This window comes from Scomber japonicus, chromosome 5 (genome assembly GCF_027409825.1).
Source record: "Scomber japonicus isolate fScoJap1 chromosome 5, fScoJap1.pri, whole genome shotgun sequence".
NCBI lineage: Eukaryota > Metazoa > Chordata > Actinopteri > Scombriformes > Scombridae > Scomber > Scomber japonicus.
Genome location: NC_070582.1, coordinates 14,527,594 through 14,547,866, shown reverse-complemented (window position 1 = coordinate 14,547,866; position 20,273 = coordinate 14,527,594). Strand labels below are relative to the sequence as shown.

The 20,273-nt window shown below is 42.9% G+C and overlaps 2 protein-coding genes across 3 annotated transcripts in view; one reads left to right on the top strand and one right to left on the bottom strand.

Moving 5' to 3' along the window:
* Window positions 1-356: 356 nt before the first annotated feature.
* nuak1b (NUAK family, SNF1-like kinase, 1b) lies at window positions 357-19,888 on the bottom strand. Of its 2 annotated transcripts, XM_053318989.1 has the most exons (8): window positions 19,500-19,888; window positions 18,571-18,877; window positions 13,636-13,756; window positions 8,999-9,150; window positions 7,765-7,830; window positions 7,516-7,635; window positions 5,735-5,867; window positions 357-4,816 (listed from the first exon to the last, which is right to left on the bottom strand). In XM_053318989.1, exons 2-8 carry the CDS (start codon window positions 18,871-18,873, stop codon window positions 3,723-3,725), a joined length of 1,989 nt encoding a protein of 662 aa, XP_053174964.1. In that variant the 5' UTR covers window positions 18,874-18,877; window positions 19,500-19,888; the 3' UTR covers window positions 357-3,722. The 2 variants fall into 2 exon arrangements, with proteins under 2 accessions (XP_053174964.1, XP_053174963.1); XM_053318988.1 differs by having other exon boundaries at window positions 18,571-19,888.
* Window positions 19,547-20,273, top strand: part of mov10l1 (Mov10 like RISC complex RNA helicase 1) — a 20,688-nt gene continuing 19,961 nt past the window's right edge. The window contains exon 1 of the mRNA XM_053319883.1: window positions 19,547-19,652. Coding sequence (XP_053175858.1) covers window positions 19,547-19,652 — 106 coding nt within the window. The remainder of the gene's footprint in view (window positions 19,653-20,273) is intronic.

Here is a 20,273-nt window from a genome sequence, read left to right as displayed (position 1 = left end):
TCCATTAATCCAATCTCACCACTGTATGAAACTAAAAATTGGCCTGTGGAAGTGAAAAGCCTCATAATGTCAACATCATCCAATTTTGAATCACTGCATTTAGGTCTCTTAGACTTTAACAGTGGAAATACCTTAATCAAAAGCTGCAGTGTGTGTGACCCTGAATTTTGGCATTCTTTGGCCTGTTGTTTTGGGTGAACAGAGTAGTGTTTGCAATGTGGATAACATGCATGTCAATACTGATCATAACTGAAACCCTTTTTTACTTTTATTTACAAGGATGTCCTCATAATGTCTTGACGTGACTGTTTTAAACTTTTAAACTTATGACTAAAACACACATGAAGACAAACGTATATCTTTCAAGATCCATTTATTTGAATTCATACAGTACTACAGAGGCATCATGTTGAGTAGAAATACACCCGAATGGATGAATTAAGACATTTTACAGGATTTGAGGAACTCTTATTGATTTGCTATTCTTAAAGAAGACACACTTGACCAATGCCTTCACAATGAGATGATACCACTCTATTTTGATCGAACAATTATTATATTTTTTGTGTGCAGTTCGTCCTCAAAACATAACACACAGTCCAAAGCAGGCCAAAGCGTGAATATGGAGTACTTTGACAACAAATTAAATGGCTTGATCACCAATAAATACAAGTATAAAAACACATTGATAATAATTTTCATTATCAAAAAAAAGAAAAGTTCATAAAAGATACCAAAGGCACGCAACTTAATCCACCTTGGCAGTCCAGGATCACCAACAGACAAAAACAAAAACAAACCAAAACTGTGGCCATAGCCAACAATAGTAATGAGCCATAACAAAAATAATACTTAAATAACATAATAATACTAATTTATTATTATTGTCATAACAATATCCAGTCAAGTTTTCCTATGATTAGACTTTCTGCTAACTAACAGATATGCACCAGTTATTTCCAGTTTGGCAGAGTTAAAGTTTCATCATCAGATTCTTTCCATTGCTTTATTTCCTTTTCTCCTGATGTTGTTCCAGCATTTTGGAATCCCCTGCTTTGGTAAAGGTGGAAAGACAATTATCTTAGAGTCAGCTGTTTATATCTAAGAAAAGATGATTGTATTTTACTTTATTCCAATAAAGATTTTAGTGTACAAGACTTCATTTTGCCATTTGGTAGATTTTGATGGTCCACAGGTATACCAAAAGAGGGGAAAGCTGAGACTACACCATTGTCACATCAGATTTGTCAATTTTTAGAGAGAGGTTTTAATACTTCGAGAAAGGAAGTATTTTTTCTGCCATAACATAAAGCAATATAAAGTTTCTTATATTTTGGAAAATCAAAAACAGAAGCACGATAAAACAAAATACTAACATAGTATAATTTTCTCACTGTAAATCCAGTTGACAATAAAATGCAATACAAAAGGCAATAAAATGCAATATAATACGCAGCGGGTCATTCATTTAAATCAATACCCAAGACCTCTCCTTCACACAAGCGGACCACTGAAAACATTCAACGTGTGATCTTTAACCTTGGGGTCATCTGCTGCGTGGTTTTCCATCCACATCATTTGATATTTTGTATGATGTCAGTCACCGTTCCCCCTGTTTTTTCACTGCTGTTGAAAAGTGTTACATACTGTCTAAGGCCATACCGAGCACGCAAGCCACACACTGACCCTCAAGACAAGCTGTATCAACAGCCTCCAGCATTTCACATAAAAACTCAAAAAGAGAAAGAAAAATAAAACAAATGTGAGGTGAAGCCAATGTGGGTATGATTTCATTGACCGATGGGGATTCCCCAGTCAAAGAAAAATCCAAAAGGCTCTCATTAGTCCCTGACCTATCCGTTCCTCTGAATCATGTCAACGCTTCACCACATCTTTGGTATAAAACAGAACACTTTCCATGTATCCTTTTGACTCACTTTCTTCACTTTCACTATTCTACATTGTAATCCCTTCAAAAATAAATCTCACTCCTTGACCTTTCCTGTATTTCACAGGAAAGTCCTTTCTAATCTCTGCACCCTTCTTGCATCATACTTACACACCCTTTCCCCCCCCTCTAGCTATAAATCACAACATTCTGCCTCTCTCTTTTACTCTCAAATGAAAACAATAGCTGGCTAATTGTGCTTGGTTGACATAATGCACTAGCATACACAGCTGAAGGGCTGAGCACGGACCGCAGATCCCACCTGTGCTGAGTTGGGCCGGGGCTGATACAGATCTCTAGCACCAACATGTCTCCAGCCATTGTCTGTGGAATTTGCTGTGTCATCAGCAGGTTTAAACAAACCTCCTTACTCTGCTCTTTTGAAGAGCTTTGGGCAGAATACTAACAAGTCTGACAGTGGAAACCACAGTATATGTCTTTGGTAAAAAAAAAAACCGAATCTCTCATTACTTTATCAGGTAGCCTTGAAAATTGGAAACAACCAAAGTTAAGAGAGCCAGGCACATTCCAGGACTGTGAGGTTTTGTCTGCGCTATCTCCCTTCACTAAGTGTCCCACTAGGTGAGCCCCTACAGACCTCTGGTGTTGCCAACAAATCTGTGTTCAACCAAGCCACCTAAATTGCTGACAAACTGAACTATGAGCTGAACAATGACAAAGAACACAGGGGAGGTCTTTTCAAGGCTGCCTGTAGCTCCCGGCATATCTATGTATGAATGTACTTGTGGAATGAACAGGGGGAGGAGACGAAACTGTTTGATTTCAACTATCTGAGATTGACCTTTGAACCCTGACAAGTAAAGCTAGTCAGCTGTGCACTGAAGGCCCTGGGTCTCTCCACATTCACAAATAACATCATAAAAAGCACAACTGGTGACAGGTTGGCCTGGCTTTCCCTCCACTTTAAGGAAATGACATACATAATTTTTTTATTATGAATCAAAAAAGGCACTTCCTATATATCCTCTAGTATCATACACATATATAGGACATACGCTTTTATGAAGCTATAATTGCCTGCGTGTATTACATGCGCAGGCATAGTTATAAATGCTGAGTATATATATGTTTCTCATTACTGAGTAACATAATTATATATGTCAGTTCCACACAAAGAGTTGGAGACAAGGAGCTTTGGACTCTTCCAGTAACAGCCAGCACCCACCAGTTTTGCACTTAAAACTAGAAACTACGAAAATATTAATAAATAATCAGCAATGTCAGTTAATTTTGGAACAAGACCCTGGTTTGTTCATTTTTTAAAGGAAGTAAAAATCATCAAAGCATGTGCTCTGTGTGAGTTTTAAGGTGCTTTTGTAAACTCAAACTCTAAATGGGTGGTGTACAAGCAGAGCCAACCAGTTTCTGGTTGCTGCATTTGTGATTCTAACTTGCCTTCTTGCTGAATATGTAAACATGTTGAACACAGCAAAGTCTATGGCCGGGCCGAGAAAGCAGACTGGGTGGCATTCTCGTGTGCCAGCTCCATCTCTATCCTGTTCACAAAACCCTAAGTGAATTTCCTCTGGCCAGAGAAGTGCACCTAAGTGTGTTCAATCTGTGTGTGTATGTGTGTGTGTAGACATACATCATTTCCATCGATTTCAGCCCAATTTAAAAACCCACAACTTCCCAAATGTTGCTGTATCCCAGTAACACACTGGTCGTTAATGCAACCAATATACCTCTGTACACACACATGCACACACAGTCCTGTTCAATTTCCTCTGCTTCTTCTCTCTCTGCCCATCTGTTAGGTGAGGTTGCTGCTGATGTCCAGGGCTTGCTGGTACACCTGAGTCATGTCCTCCAGGTCCCCCAGCAAGGAGAAGCTGCCATTGTCCCCTGGGGAGCCTTTCGTTTTGGGGCCACGGCTGAACTTGGGTCCCTGGAGCGGCGGCGCTGCCTGGAAGCCCTTGAAGTTGGCAAGCTGCAGCAGGTTTTCAGCCGAGACGCAGGCCCTGATGTTTGGGCGGAGGTGGGTAGTGGAGGGATGCCATTCAGCCCCGCTGAGGGAGGTGGGTGACAGGGACAGGACAGAACTGTCCTCCCCGACGATACTGGAGGGTCGACTCTGGCTTCGGGACAGACCGGAGTCAGTCGAGGGAGATGGCTCACCAAGGACACTCGCTACTGCTGCTGCTGAGGGAGGCCCACTGTAGGTGGAGTACTTGCCGTTCCGCTTCAAGATTCCCTTTCTCCCCATCACTCTCTTGGGCGGGGAGGTGGCTAGCAAAGACATACTGGCACCTCCTAAAAGCTCAGAGGACTCACTGCGCTCTGGGGAGGAGTAATACCCTGATTCCCGCTGTTGGTTGTTCTTCAAGATGCCTTTCTTGGGCAGAGAGGGCACCATCTTGGCTGGCGAACCTCCACTCAAGGTCTGCTCCTCTTCCTCTTGGTCTGGGCTTGAGGCCTCCTCTCCCCCTTCAGCTTGTTGAGGCAGCGCTGTCTGACCCAACTCCACCTCTTCCAGACTGGCAGACTGCTGCTCTTCTGTAACTCTGGTCTTCAGGATGCCCTTGGGTCTCTTCAGACCTGGTTTGTCCTCTGCTTCGCAGTTGGTCTGCCCTGCCTCAACATTTTCCTTCTTGGACTTTTTGGGCCTCTGGCGCATCAGCTGGGGCAAGGCTGCAGGTTTGGCTCCAGAACCACGTGGCTCAGTGCGGTTCTGCCAGTCGATGAAGCGGGCTAGCATGGGTGAGCCTCCATGGTCGCGTTGGGTCTCACAGTCACACACACTGTTCTTCCAGCCCCAGTTTACCCACCAGTGATTGGCTATGTCCTCCACTGTGGCCCGGCGCTCAGGGTTCACCATCAGCATCCAGCGGATCAGTCCACGAGCATCTACCAGGAAACAGCACAAGTACAATCTGTGAGCTTTCTCATACAGAATGCTATTTGTTTTGTTGACATCACATGCTTTTACAGTACTGAGTTTGATGTTGCAGACATTGCTTTAGGCTCTCTAAATTCAAAAGCTGCTGAAATGGCCATGGTTGATGTGGGTTTCTATTCATAAATGTAGTAATTAAGTATGTATGTTTAATATGGTGATATTACTGTTCAAACTCTTTTCATGATGCATTTATTTAAGTGTAGTTTTTCTACACCCTTATTTAAGCTAATATTTTACATGATTATTTTCCATTGTTCAGTAAACCACAATAATACATCTTCAGTCAACAACATGGCCCTGACTAAATTCATCTGAGTGTATCTCGCAACTGAGGAACATACAGAACTTTATAAGGATAGCCTTCCTACCATACAATGCAGTTCCTGATTAAGTTAGACACTGGATTATTAAAAACAAATATTTATTTGTTACAAAATAAATCAATGGAGGTTTGTAGCTTAAATGGTATCACTTAATTTCTTCGTACTGTTTGTATGTAAAAAGCAGCAAGCATTGTATGAACTGGATTGTACAGTCTACTATTATGAGTACATTCAGAGCACCCTGATCAATATTCCATTCAACAGTTTATGGATCAATGTTTCAAGAAGTTCTAAGTATTTTCTAGAATTTACATTATTTTCGAGAGTCCAGTACAATTTATCGACAGAAAGTCAGGGGTCAAAGGTTTCATTTTCAGACAAATTGTGGACCTCACGGACTCTGTATGATGCCAACTGAAATAGATTTACCCAGTATAGTGTTCATGATATTGTTTTATAAAGAACTGCTGTTCAAAATCAGGGATCAGGTATGCGTTCATTATGTCACATAAATTGGGGGAAAACATAAAACCAAGGCATTACCTGAGGACTGAGTGGGCTCTTTGTATTCGCCGTTGCTAATCTGGCGAATGAGGTTCTTGTGGTCTCCCCCATCGAATGGCATAGTCCCGTAGACCAGGGTATACAGCAGCACCCCCAGTGCCCAGCTGTCCACCTGGTGAAAAGTCACAAATTAGTTTATTCAGTCTCTGCACACAATGCCTATCTCATAAGGTGTTTATTCTGTGTGGAAAGGAAATACTACAATTTGAGGTGTGTGTGTTACATCTGGTGTTATGCAATGGAAAAGCCCTGTCCTGTTTTGATTAGTGATTCATGGCATCAAAATAAATGTTGTGGAATGAATTCAGCTCTGCTCAACATCAGAGCAGACGTCTGAGTTATGTTCTTCAGTTTACTTTGATATTAATAAGCATCCCAATCACATTGTTCACACTAACATCATAAAAGAATATCTCAGTTAAGGAACTTGTGATGCTGTGGTGTTCTCTCCACTTCATATTTCATAGATGAAGTGGGAAATGGCCTATTTCCATACATGTCATCCTTTCCTCTTCCCCTACTCTCCTGCTCCGTCAGGCAGAGGCATGAACTTTCTGACCAACCTAATGCAATGTGGCTTTCTAAGTAGGCAGTTAAGGTGGTGGAAAAGGAGGGGGCCATGAGTCAAGCAGAGATGGCAGAGTTGTGATATCCTGGTCCCTGATGACCCACTGGAGACATGCTGCCATTCAGTGATTGGTAATGTGAATGCGTGTGACAAAAAGGGAAATGTGACGTGTGTGTTAAGTATGGGTAGTGGAGGATGAGGTGGCCGGAGGAATGTGCCTCAGATGGCAGTAACTGAACCTTTGAGACATAGTCTAGGAAGAGGAAATCGGATAGGGCCAGTTAAGGAGCTAGTGTACTTCCTCTAAGTCTCTGGACCCACATCAAGAATGTATCACTCTACTGTTGTTATTGGTCCATTCCTGAGGGCGAGACAGGGCACGCACTATTGTTGTATTCTATTTTCGTTGCTGTGTTTGCTGTAATTTGTGGCCTCACCCCAACTGGGGTTCTGTAATTTTGATTGCAATCGGACTGCTGTAGTTTTTAGCACTCTGGAGTAAATTATAGTGAATTACGCTAAATTGAATGGTTGGACTTGAATATCTAAAAATGCAATGCCCCCTTCCCCCCATTTTTGCTTTGTTTCATGTAACTGATGCAATTTAGAGACAACGCCCTTCAGAATGACTCTGGAATTGCCAGATAAGTGGCTTTGAGGAGACATTTTTACTCTTTCTTTCACCAAAACTATTTTGTTAGACGCTGACTGTGACCATGAGTGCTCTTTGAGGCTGTGAAGCTCATTCCGATCCCATTAAACTGAAGGGAAAGTGAGCAAAAAACTATCCTCCAGTTCTTCACTTCAAAGGACCCCAACACAGTCGGAAGGGGAGGACAGGGGAGAGATGCGGACAGTATCTGGGCTGACCTGCTGTGGAGTTGCAAGAGAGACCTCCATTAGACTGGAGACTAATAGTAATCCCATCAAAGAGCCAGAAATAAAGCCTTCCCACCTTTTTGTGTATGGGCAGTGTGATGATGATAATCACTAGGGAGATAATAATGATTAAAGTTGTATAAGAGGTGAGATCTGGGAGGTTCGCACCAATCTCACTAGCTAACATTGTTATTATCTACCATCCCTGACAATACACAATGATGACGGTTATATAAAAGGAACTACATGTCCTGGAAATTAAGGTCACAAACAAACAGCTAAGGTTTGGGTCATTTGGTTCAATGGGTCTCACCTCTGGGCCTTGGTAAGGTCTCCCATTGACAATCTCTGGTGAAGCATAGAGTGGGCTGCCACAGAAGGTTTGCAGCAGTTTGTCCTTGTGGTAGAGGTTGGACAGCCCAAAGTCAGCAATCTGTGAACACAGTGTGAAGTGTGAATTTTAAAGTCACCATGTGATCGTTAATCCCTCATACAAAGATCATCTTAGGTAAGGTATTACAGTCTTACTGGTAACGTATCACAGATCAAGGGGTAAAGTTACCTTAATGTTACAGTTTTCATCCAGTAGCACATTTTCCAGTTTCAGATCCCTGTGCACCACTCCATTCTGAAAGACAACCAGAAAAAACAAAATAATGATTGATGTATCTACTAATGCATTATTCATGAGAGATGGATCCAAGTAATAAACAGTCCATTGTATTGGGAGATGATTTACTCTGACAGAGCTGGCTTGTGGCTCTCGGGGGAAATCAAGGCAGCCTGTTGGTCTAGTACTCTTTAATTGGTCCTGTCCCCTCTGGTGTCTTTATGCTGACATCTGCTGTGATTTTCTTTTTTAAATCAACTCACATGTGTCACATAAACATAAGCCTGTAATTACCACCCTGTATGAAAGATGTTCTCACAACATCTTGGGATTAAAAAACAACTATGTTGTGTATGCCTGGGTTTTAAAAAAATAACCCAGGAATTAACATGTGGTATGCAGACAGACAGAGCCCAGCTCAGATGTGGAGGAGTGACTTCACCAGTTACACACCCCCCCCAAGGGTTGCAATCTGCATGGCATCTTCCATTGGTTATTGCTTGACAGGGAGCTCATGTTCACATGACCCTGATTGGTTGATACAAGGAAGAAATGGTTGCTTGCTTGTTGTGTCAGTGACTCATGCTAACCCACCCGGTGGGAGGTTGCGCTTGGTAGTGATGATTCAACATTCATGGCTGTCTGGGACTCTCCTATCTGAGGACCATGACATCATGCCTATCTCCAGCTGGGAAGAGCATGACAAGAGGGGAGCCCATCCAAATAAGCCCCGGGACCTTGGGATTTTAATGGGAGTTAGTGAGGTGTGGCACAGGGGTTGAAATGGGTGTGACTGGGCCTAAATCTCTAGGGAAAAGCTTTGGGGGGGTATCTTGGGACATCCATCAGTGTGTCAACAGATGAGGACAGAATTAATGCAAAGCCTGTTTGGTGAATTGTAATCAGAGCCTAAACCTGAATTAAAAAGGCCTGTGTGCCATCTTCACTCAGAAACAGATGACGCCCTAACACCAGTGTGCCAAGAAAAGGGTGCTGTGTAGGGCCTGCAGATTAACTGGCTATATGACTGACTGTGGAGCTGCATGGTTAATGTTAAAATAAGCATGCAGCAGCCTGGTAAACAAAATCTGGATGTGTGTGAAAGGGGCAAAGACAGATTTAAGGTAACAGAGAAAATGTATGTGCTTGTTTTTCTCTATGTATAATGTGGTATGTATTTTCTCACCTTATGGCAGTGGTGCACGGCGGAGACTATCTGTCTGAAGAAGTGTCGCGTCTCTCGCTCACTCAGGCGCCGCCTCTCACTGATGTAGTCATACAGTTCACCCTTGCTGGCATACTCCATCACGATCACAATCTTGTCCTTGTTCTCAAACACTGAGAAATGATTACAAAAATGACCACAGTCCATTAATATCTACTTTCAGGAAAATATATGGATATTTAAAACAACAGGGATAGGAGGACAACTTAGAATTAACCTGGAATTACTTTCTATCATGTTAAAATAACAAATAGAAATTTTTATGAAAAAATCTGACTAAATCAGTTCACCCCTCTTTAAGTTTAGGAGCAGAAACACAAATTCCAGAGGACCATATAACATCTTCTACCAGGGTTACATCACCAAAACCCCACCTCATTTCCCTGGATCCTACACAACATTATAGGGAGGGGCTGTTAACTCAATCAAGCCCACTCCTCAGAGACCAGAGCGAGTACAGAGCAGTGAAAACAGAAGAGACAGCAGGAACCAAAGTGAGAAGCTAAGGAGTTAGCTTCTCAGATAGAAGGTCCACTTAAGTGTCAAGTGATGCCTTTAGCACATCACACTTCAGCTTCACATCATGTCAACACATTTCACAACAATGTCTCACATTCCTAGCCACCATCTGATAGGAAAATATCACATATGATTGTACAACAGCTTAATGTTGGTACAGTAATTCTTAATTATTCATGCCTCAAAATTGGTGAGAGCATTCTCATTTTATCATTACGAGAATCAGTATTAACTGCTTCACATATATTTCTTGGTATCTTTTATAAGAACTTTAAGTTTTTGCATGTAGGCTAGCTTTTAAACCAACATTGATTTAATATTACCAAAACAAATATAAAGATAGGAAAGTTGTTTTCTTTGTATCACTTGAAATCTGTAACTGGAGAAAGTTTTAATATTACTTAAGTATTATTATAATGTTACTATTCACGAACTGCACCTCACCAAACATATCATTCTGTGTCAGTATTTAGCCTTCTAGTGTATAATTTCAACTTGGCAGCCTACTTCTCTCCCAGCGTTTTGGCATGAAGGGAATGAAAATGGCTGGGCAGAGTGAAGAGGAGAGAGAAAAAAGACCACGGGAATACTGTGAAGATGACAACAACACAGTCAGCCATGTTGTTCCGTATTGTGCGGGCTGATTTTCCCACACAGCAGGGTCACCGGGGGTGAGGGCCTCTGCTTTCTGCACCCTTGAGTGAGCACCTTCAAAGTTTGTCACACTACTTTCCTCACCCCCCTCCTAGGGTCCTTTTAAAGGATATAATCCTCCACAAAAACACACAGTTGCTGAGTGATGGTAATGCTCCCTGATTGTGACTGTCTGGCTGCTTGGGAAGTAGCAGACGGGATGTAAGACAAGCACCCGGGAAGGCTGAGCAGATCTGGACTTCTGATTGGTGGATAGAGTAATGACCTGGGGTGACATTCGCAATGATCTCTGGTGGGGTTTTGCTTGGAGAGCCAATTCTCAGCTTGCACTCCCATTTACCTTTGACCCCTCGTGGTGAAGTAATTACCTGGCTTACATAACTAGTTTGTTACAGCCCGTTGGATACTCCAGCCTCCACTACAGCCTCACTGTCACTCACTGGACTTTGTTCACACGTCAGGCCGTCAAATCTGACTAATTAGCACCTATTGTCCTATTGCTACACTGATGACAGACCGTCATGGCAAGCTCTGGGCGAGCCGCAGAGTCTAATACAGAGGAAAGGAGGAATACTACTGACACAGACAATAAACAAGCAAGTATTAAGAATATTTTGAAATGAGGTATTTTAATGCTGAGGTAATGGTTGTTTCCTAAATTGGGCGTATTTACTGAACTTATCTCTTATTGCAAAATAACTTACTGTCTCACCTTAAGGGAATGCAGTATAATGAGTCAATAAAAACATGTGGCTCTTCACTCACAGCAGGGTGAAACATGTATCTCCTCATTCCCCTTCCCCCTTAAATAGTCAGACCTAAGCTCTACAGCATCTGTCCCTGCAAACATAAACACGCTACTAACATTTTAACTGCAATTTGTGCAATTACAAGATTCTTCAGGTTTAAGTATTTATTTTAAAGGCTTGGCAGTAGGGTACATAGTTATGCTGTAGGAGAGAAGAGCAAAATCCTCTTTTAAATGCCCCACACAGCATGCTGATGGATGCAGAATGTGAGCGGAGAGAGGGAGTGGTAAAAATCAGTCTTCACACACACATCTGGTTCAGCTTTGCTTCACACAAGGCAGTTAGCAGGGGCTGTTGAAGAGGGTGTTGCCGGATACACAAATCTGGGGGCCTCCTATATATCTCTAAAGCGAGGCTGGGTGGAGGCCAGGCCACAACAGTAAACGCTGGGTTTGAGGAGACACACCAAAGAGGAGAGCAATGAGTCTGGTCAAGTTTGTTGGTGGAGTAGGCCACTTACAGAGAAAGCAGCACACATAGGAACACCATAAGGGCTCCTTGGAGTTTATAAAGCTGGTGTTCTTTTAATCATTCTCCTAAACTAGAAATACCGCCTTGTGGTTGTACGCTGCTGCCAACCAGTCAAGTTGGAGTTTACATCTATGTCTGTCCAGACTCATATAATATTATTAGTGAAGCCTTTGAAGGAATTTAACACAATGTATTAAGTGTCTTTTGTGGCAAAATGGAAGTTATCACTATACTGACTATATTAATGTATGATTCCAGTGATAATTCAGCCCTGGCTCTTCACCCATTCATCAAAAGATCATTTTCTCAGCTGCAGTGTATTCATGACTCCCTAGTTAAGTATATTTTGGAAAATTATTCCTTTGCTTGTTGTCTAGCCTGTTATTCATTGTCTTTCCCCTTTCCTCAGCTTTGTTGATGTGCTGTAATGCTATTAGTTTGTACGTTCATTGAGAGAAACAAAAAACAAGTCGAATAAGTCAAAGTCCTTGTATGTCTTCACTTTAATGGCCAATAAAACTGATTTTGACAGAATGCACAATGACATTCAAGGTAGGCATCCAAAAGAGTCAGAGTTAAGTTGACCTTTTGGATATAAAATGTCATCACTGCGCTACAAATTTGTGTGAAACTTTGTCATTGTTTCTAATTAGCGTATGAATTCTTGAGTTATGACCAAAAACGTACTAAAATCTAATCAGTTCATTCTTGAGTCCAAATGGACGTTTGTGCCAAATTTGAAGAAATTCCCTCAGGCGTGTTCCTGATATATTGCATTCACAAGAATAGGAGGGACTGACGACTCAATAACATAATGCCACTGGCCATGGCTGTAGCCGGCGCGTTAGCATAAAAACACACACACTTGGCTGCACTTCAGCCCTCCGGCTGACTGCTGGCAAGTTCCCATGACAAATAGTGTTGTTTGTTGCATACACACATAGCTGATAACAACCTGGGGACTTTGAAACTGAATAAAGGACAGTGGGTAAGCAAGTTTGGGCAGTGGCACGCAACCAGCTGTCATTGTGCCAGGGCAGCTGTCCTGAAAAATAGTCATGATTCACAAATCATATGAATACGACTCACACTGTTGTGCCTTGTGACTTTAATTGCCTGCACATAGGCCCAGACTGCATTGTAAGAGATGATTAATTGCAAGCAATATGTTGAAGGAATTCAATGGGAATTGTTTAACCTTTACACTCGCCATTAATTGTAATCTATGTTTTTCTCCCAATGAGGTTAAGGTCATTCAAAAGGACTCATATCAAAAAAATAGTAAATATGCATGCAGTCTAAGCCTGACTTAAAGGCTTTGATATTTAGAGAGTTGCTTCCTGGGGTAGATATATGTTGACATTGCTCAGAGAAAGGCTTAAGGCCTTTCCTCCCTCTGCATAGCACTGGACCGGAGTCAGACAGTATGCTGGCCTGGGTGACAGAGGTCAATCCAGAGTCTTCCTAGCTACACACACACACACACACACACACACACACACACACACACACACACACACACACACACACACACACACACACACACACACACACACACACACACACACACACACACAAAGTTATAAGGACTTATGCAGACACACATATGTGCAAACACACACACATTCACAAGTACAGTCTGGTTCCCAGCTGCAGTTGTCTTTAAGTATCAGCAGATGTCTGGCCCTGAGATCAAGACCAGAGAAGACAAGGGATGAGACCTCTTAGATGTGGGAGAGGCAATCCCTTAGAATACCACCCCTCTTATACACACAAACTTTCAATGCACACGTGCACATGCCCACACACACGCCTACACACACACACACACACACACACACACACACACACTCAGAGAGATCCAGACGCACACCATCAAAGCCATCCAGACTTTTACTGGCCCAGGCAGCCAGACAGAGCAGAGAAGATGAATAACATCCCAGAGCTGTAGTCCAGGTCTTATTATGACATCTGCATGTCATAACATGACAATCCTACAGCTTGGCCACGAGTGCTGAAATGAGCTAAGGGAGGAGGGGGGATTTTGGACATGTGTGTTTGTGTTTATGTGTGCTCAAGTCAAACACAGTATGTACGATTTGTCATGTGTGTGCATGCATTTATAGACGCGTGGCAAACCCTCACCTTCATATATAGAGATGATGTGTGGGTGGCGGAGGGATGACATGATCTCGATCTCTCGGCGGATGTGAACCATGTCCTGCTCATCCTTGATCTTCTCCTTCCGAATGGACTTGATAGCCACCTGGAAACACAGAGGACATTGATCAGATGACTTCTAGCAACATACAATTTAGATTTAAGTTATATTGGATAATGGATCACGTGTAGCTATTTTAAAACATATTTTCTGTTTTCTCTTAAACTGATAATATAGATAAGTTGATTTAATCAAAGAGCAATAACCACAGAAACTGAAAAAGAAAACGTTGCCTTAAAGGACAACAAAAAGATGTTCTTTTCATTATCTTATCAGCGAACTTTAAAACGTACATGGCTCTTACAGAGTACATACTGTACACCATGTGATGTATGTCTGTCTCAGTAAAACCATGTGAGCCACCTCAGGATGTATTGCTTTTCCCTAATAAATTCTGTGTACTTCATCTGCCTCCTTTACCTCTCCCCTCTCAGGGGCCCTAAAGCACCCTTTGACCTTATCATCCTTGCTGACATAACAGCAAGATGAGTCAAAAGAAGAGGAGGCATCATCCCAGTCTCACACTGTGTAATTTACCCTGGCTCTTTTCTGTACGAAACAAAATTAAGGTGCTCTCTTTGAGAAAAACAACCTGACACGTGGTGCAATAATGGAGGCTTGCTTTGTACTTTTCAGTGCTAGGGACTGCATTTAACCAGGTATTAGTCAGTGTTTGGGCTGTACCTATGATCTGGGCCCCCAAACCAACCCAAACAAAGAGATCAGAAGGTAGGTGCACATGGTGAAACATGGGAGTTTCTATAGCAACAGTCTACCTGAAAGCAGCTGTGGTTAGAAAAGAAAACAGAAAATTCTTCTCTTCTTAGGACCATGAAAAAGAGGTGAGCATGGTGTTAAGTGTTCATGATTTCTGGAGGAAGTCAGGGAGGTCTGGAGGTCAGAATGCTCCTCAATAAATCAGGTGTCACTGATTCAACCTATATAACACCTGAGTTTCCTCTCCTGTCAAAGAGTCCTACAGACGACACTAAATCACCAACCATTCATTTATTTTTAGTGATTCAAATCCAGAACAGCTAATGGCCTACATTTGAGAAGCTGCCTAAGAAGCTGCCACATTGCGGGGAGTGGGAGGAGGGTATATGGAGGAATAAGGCAGGGGCTGAGTAAGTGGTATCTCCTCATCTTGCCAATGGGCCTGCTACGGGAGGTTCAACACTTAACAACTACACTTGATTTGATCATTTTTCACTGTCATGGCACCAGGGTCAGAGTCAGCCGCAAGGAACTGGATGCATTCAAAACTCTAGCCTATGCACTCCTTAAATGAGAGGTTAGCAGCCTACTCCAAATAAACCAATTGAAAGTACACAGTCTAGCACATGTCACTATAATTGTAGCCTAAACATTCTGGATTGAGTCCCGGCTTTCCTTTGATCAGGCCTGTATAGAGTCTGTTCATTCTGTTAGTTTAAACTTTTGTCCTCTCCTTGCTAAGCTGTGGTATTCTGAGGAGTCCAGCTTGATTCCATGCAGCAGAAACCACAGGCAGTAGCGAGTGCCAAGCTAATTACCGTGTACATCAATAAAAATAACCCTAAACCGGAATAGTTCCCTTCCAGAGCATGCCTTGATTACATAGAATTTAAAGAAATGATACTATAATAAACAAAACGATGTCCAGGGGGTCCACATGCTGTGTTCATAATTGGTAAAAAAAGTTGTTTGTGTCTTAATGCTGGTGTTTTCCTTTACCTCACCAGGTCCATCAACATTTTATCTCTAATCCCAAAAGGTGAATAACATTTTTGACTTGAGTGTTCAGTGGTGCAGCAGAAGGTGAGTTACCCTCCAGGCTTTAATAAATTAATTCAGGAATTCACTAATTTAGGACATAATTGAGAAATGACCCATAAAAGTTGCACACAAAGTCAAATGAACATTCTCAGTATGACTACAGCCTAAAACCAAAATGATTTTTTTCTCCTAAAAGGGTAGCAATCAATCTTTAACTGCCATGATCTTAATTCCTCACTGTATGCTAACTCATTGAATGAGCTTGCTCTCCCACATTGGGCTTGAGACAAAGCCAGGTATCCCTCGTGTACCTCCTCATGTTCCCCTGTGCTGACCCTGATGTGGATCATTAAACAGGACTGCAACAGCCACTTGCCAGCTGGCTGGACCGGCTGACACAGCTACGCTTGTCCATAAGTGGATCCCTATTACTGTCACTCACAGTAAACAGGCGCTGCACTGCTGCCCACGCCGGCTTCTGCCAGGTATTGGGGCCGGTCTTGTCTGCCCCCCCCCCCCTTTTTTTGCAACAGAGTTTGTTTGAAGTGAAAGTCCATGTTTCGCTTCACTGGAGCCTGACATCTTCCTGCGCTTTCTCAGGCCATTAAAATAGATGAAGTATTCATCACAAGCTCACCCTTCCCTGCGTTGTCTAAAGATCACAATCGTCTGATGTGTTGTGTGTGTGTGTCTGAGTCAAAGTTAAGAAGAGAAGGAGAGAGAGAGAGAGAGAGAGAGAGAGAGAAAAAGAGAGACAGACAGAAAGAGAGACAGAGGGAGTGGGAGGAAACGGCCCGTCACTTTTCCAGAGAACTATATCAAACAGCTATGAATCATAATACCTCATCAACGGCACCACATATAGCAGAGGAATGCTAGTGTTTCCCCTCTCGCGTACCTCTCCAGTGAATCCATTGTTGAGGAATGATGTAATCTGGTTCTTTAAGCTCGTATTAATGTGACTCTGTAACCCCTTTAACTGAGGCTGCTCCTCTTGTTATGGTGGTGGGTTTCCCTGTGTCTCTGCACTAACTGCCCACCACTGCTTGTCTGTGATGGATCCCCCCCACACAGGATATTAACCTTCCCCTCCAATCTCATTTCCTGCTGTGGATGGTCTTTCATGTGTCGCTGTCCATTCTGGGTCTGGCTGTCACCACAACCTTTTCACTATAGGCATGTATGTGGCAGCTTATAAGACACACACACACACACTCTCTCTCTGCCTCTATAGTATACAGACACGAAACACATCTCCTAGAGGCATGCACAAACACATGAACTTGTGCACGTGTCACTCTGATCTCTATGATCTATTGCACTTCATATAACGTTGGATTTCTACTTGGCTGCCATGCAGTACAACATAAGGCTTTGGAGATTAAAGCAGACATTCACTCAGTTCCACTTTAGCTGACACACTGAATGTGCCTACATCTAATCAATCTTCCTCAAGTGCCCTCAGTTCATGTGCAAACACATGTGCGCACACACACAAAACTTCCTGAGTCTATCTCTCCTCATCCTGCTCCATCTGCTCTTCTCGTTTGGTTTTGGAATGAACAAGGAAAAGGTACAAAATGATTGCATAACAGCCTAACCACACTGCTGTATCTTCCATACAGACACAAGAGACCACCACTGGGTCAGAGGTCAAGTAAAGTCTAGGAACACAGTGCCAGAAACACGTGGCCTGTGAGGTGGCCGGCAGTCATGCTCTGTCTGATTTCTGCTGGTACTCTATGTGCAGAGGCGCTGATTCTCCAAGGACTCAAAGATACACAAACTCCCTGTGTGAAATGTGAAAGACAGTGATGCAAGGACATACTATACTTAACTGGCATCTTGTTTTGAGTGTGACTGTTATGTACAGGACATTGCTGCTGATTGCAGGAGAAGGGAAAGCATTAGGACACATAGTTTTGTCAAACATAAAATGGTCTGACTATGTTTTTTTGGGAGTGCTCATGTTTTTTTTAAGAGTTTGGCTCGAATATGTAGTTTTTCATCCTCAGCACCACTATGGTATACAGTATTGCACTCTATTTAAAAACCCTACAAATGTAAACATATGTAGTAGTTCTAGTGTGAATGGCTGACTGTTTCTCCTTGTAAAAAAGGTCTTTGGGGAGTCACCTAAAGCCAACAATTCCAGCTATCTACAGGAAACAGTGTCTCAAACTCACTCACTATCAAAATGAGATACTTGGACCCTTCCTGCAAGCATACATTGCGCAATTTAACAATGCTAGTAAAAGTAATATTCTTCACATTACAGCTGGTGCCATGGCAATACTGAATAGGAAAACATATTGAAGAAAGGACAAGCAGCCAAATGGAACATGGCCTGGGGAGAGTAAGCATTACCGGAGGCTTTATGGTCCCCTAATATCAAGCTTGCATTTGCCAGGAGCAATGAAAACATTTGGGGACATTGTTGACCCATACTAAGTTTCCCCCCTGACATTCTCAGCAAATGGAAAGTTCCTCGTGTCCTGCCAGAATGGGCACAGGGGTCAAATTTTGCCACACGTGGAAATATTCAGATATGTATTGGTCTGCTATGACATAGCTCTTAGAGTTAAGAACAAAACAACAGATGGTGGGTTTCTTAAGTCGGGCAATGACTTTTGTTCAAAAAGAAACAGAAAGTGGTGGATTGACCCCTGTACACACACTCACACCCACACAGAAAACTAAAAGGACACAGCCTGAAACATTTAAAACGCTGAAGGAAAAAATGCAACTTGGCTGTAAGTATCTCTGAGGGACTGTTAACTAGCTTCCATGATGCCTATGGGGTCACTAAAGTCGCATCAGTCAGTCAGTAGCCGGATTTGCACTCTAGCATCCGGTCGTGAGGCCCCGCATAGGACAAGGCGTGTGCAGCCACAGCTCCCAGGCCCCATGGGCCCTTTTGAGCATGGAGGGAATTCCCAGCGGGGCAAGGACACGCACACGCCTCTGAGCACAACAAAGCACTAATATTTTAGGACCAATGTTATTTGTGGTGGCTACTAATGGTGTTACACAAACATCCATGTATTACAAGCTCACTAAAAGCATCGTGACAGATGTTTACAGGGGGTTAAGTGGCTCACCTCTCTGCCGGAGTGCCGCTCAATCGCCTTCTTGACTTTGCCGTAGGTGCCTCTTCCCAGGGTCTCCAGCAGCTCGTAGCGGTGTTTCAGGTTGTGCTTGTGGTGGTGTTTCTTCACGCCCGAGTTCCTCCGTCCATCACTGCTTGCCGGCGACGTCCCTTCAGGGGAGCTGCCGGCAGGTAGAGCTGGAGCTTGAGGTGGAGGGGAGAGGTCACCCCCCGCCGGCTTGCCCGCAGAGGTTTGGCCTTTTGGGGCCTCGGGACGGGTTGCCCCCCGGTGGGGCGATAAATAAGCTGTTTCCATCTCACTAGGGAAGTGTTCAAACAACCTTCCCACTGTTAAATATTTCAAACTACCTACTAACAACAAATTGATAATATAATACTTATAGGCCTAATAATAGTAATAATAAATAAATAAATTACAATGAATAACGCGTCGCCTAACAGTCATATTATTACATGTGGAAACTAACATTTCCAGATTGTCTCGATTGATCAATTGGCTTTGATCAAAACAACAGATCTCTCTTTCTACCTATTCATGTTATTATCGCTATATAATTAGTTTGCTAACGGATCAAGCACAAAAAAGTCTAAAATGGACATTATCGGTCTATAATAACCTGATACATAGTCCTATCACTGGATATCAATTAAATCTAGTGCCAATAATATAAATATAATAGGCATTCAGATTTCGGCAGCGGACTGCATGCCGGAAGCTGAATCCACTTTCAGTTTACAGATGATAAGGGCTATATAATGTGCAAGCTCTATCCCAATAAAATAAAAAATAAAAAAATGTCTAAAATTGGTGTGGCTAATCTCCTCACTCCTCAATTGACTGGCATGATCTATCTGTGGTTAATTCTGGCTCGTTCACATTATCTGTCGTCCTAAACGCTGCCAACATCGACACCGACTCACATCTAAAAGGCGAGAAAGCTGCGACGAAACCGGCGTTTTGGATGAAGATGACCCTCATTTTGTCCACGGCCCAGGTAGCTCCTCATTCATCTGGACTCATCTGTCTTTTGTGCGACTGCATGATCCGAGCCGTGGTCGACGGTGGTACTAGAGGTGCGCTGTGATCGGACACTATCTCAAGCTGAGACGTTTTGAAAATTGCCATGGTCGTTTCGCTGCTCCCCTTCTTCTTCTTTTTCTTCTCCTTCTTCTTCCTCGTGTGCCCTTCTTGTTTTCTCCCCTTTTCTCTCTCTCCCTATCCTCAACGTGAGAGGCTGGAATGCGAGAGGATCCGAGACCGGAGGCGGAGTTTACGCAGACCTCCTTCTTCCCTGTCTTTTCCCTTCCCTTCGCTCTTTGTGTCTCCCCCCCCATCCCTTCTCGCATCTCTGATATGACTGCTGCTGAATCAAGGGCGTAGCTAGAAATCATGCGCACCCCCACCCCCACCCTCTCTTAAGGGCAGAGGTGGAAGAAGTACTCAGGTCTTGTACATTAGTAAAAATACCAATATAAAAATACTCCATTACAAGCCCTGCATGAAAAAATCCCACCAGCAGCAAAGTGAAGTAGCTTATTACAGTAAAAGTTATATGACATCATTAGATTATCAATATTAAAGCAGCATGTTACTGTTACAGCTTTTAGTTAGTCCGGTGGTTTCTAACCTAGGGGCCAGGCCCCTCTCAAAGGTCACCAGGAAAATCTGAGGGGTCGTGAGATGATGAATGAAGG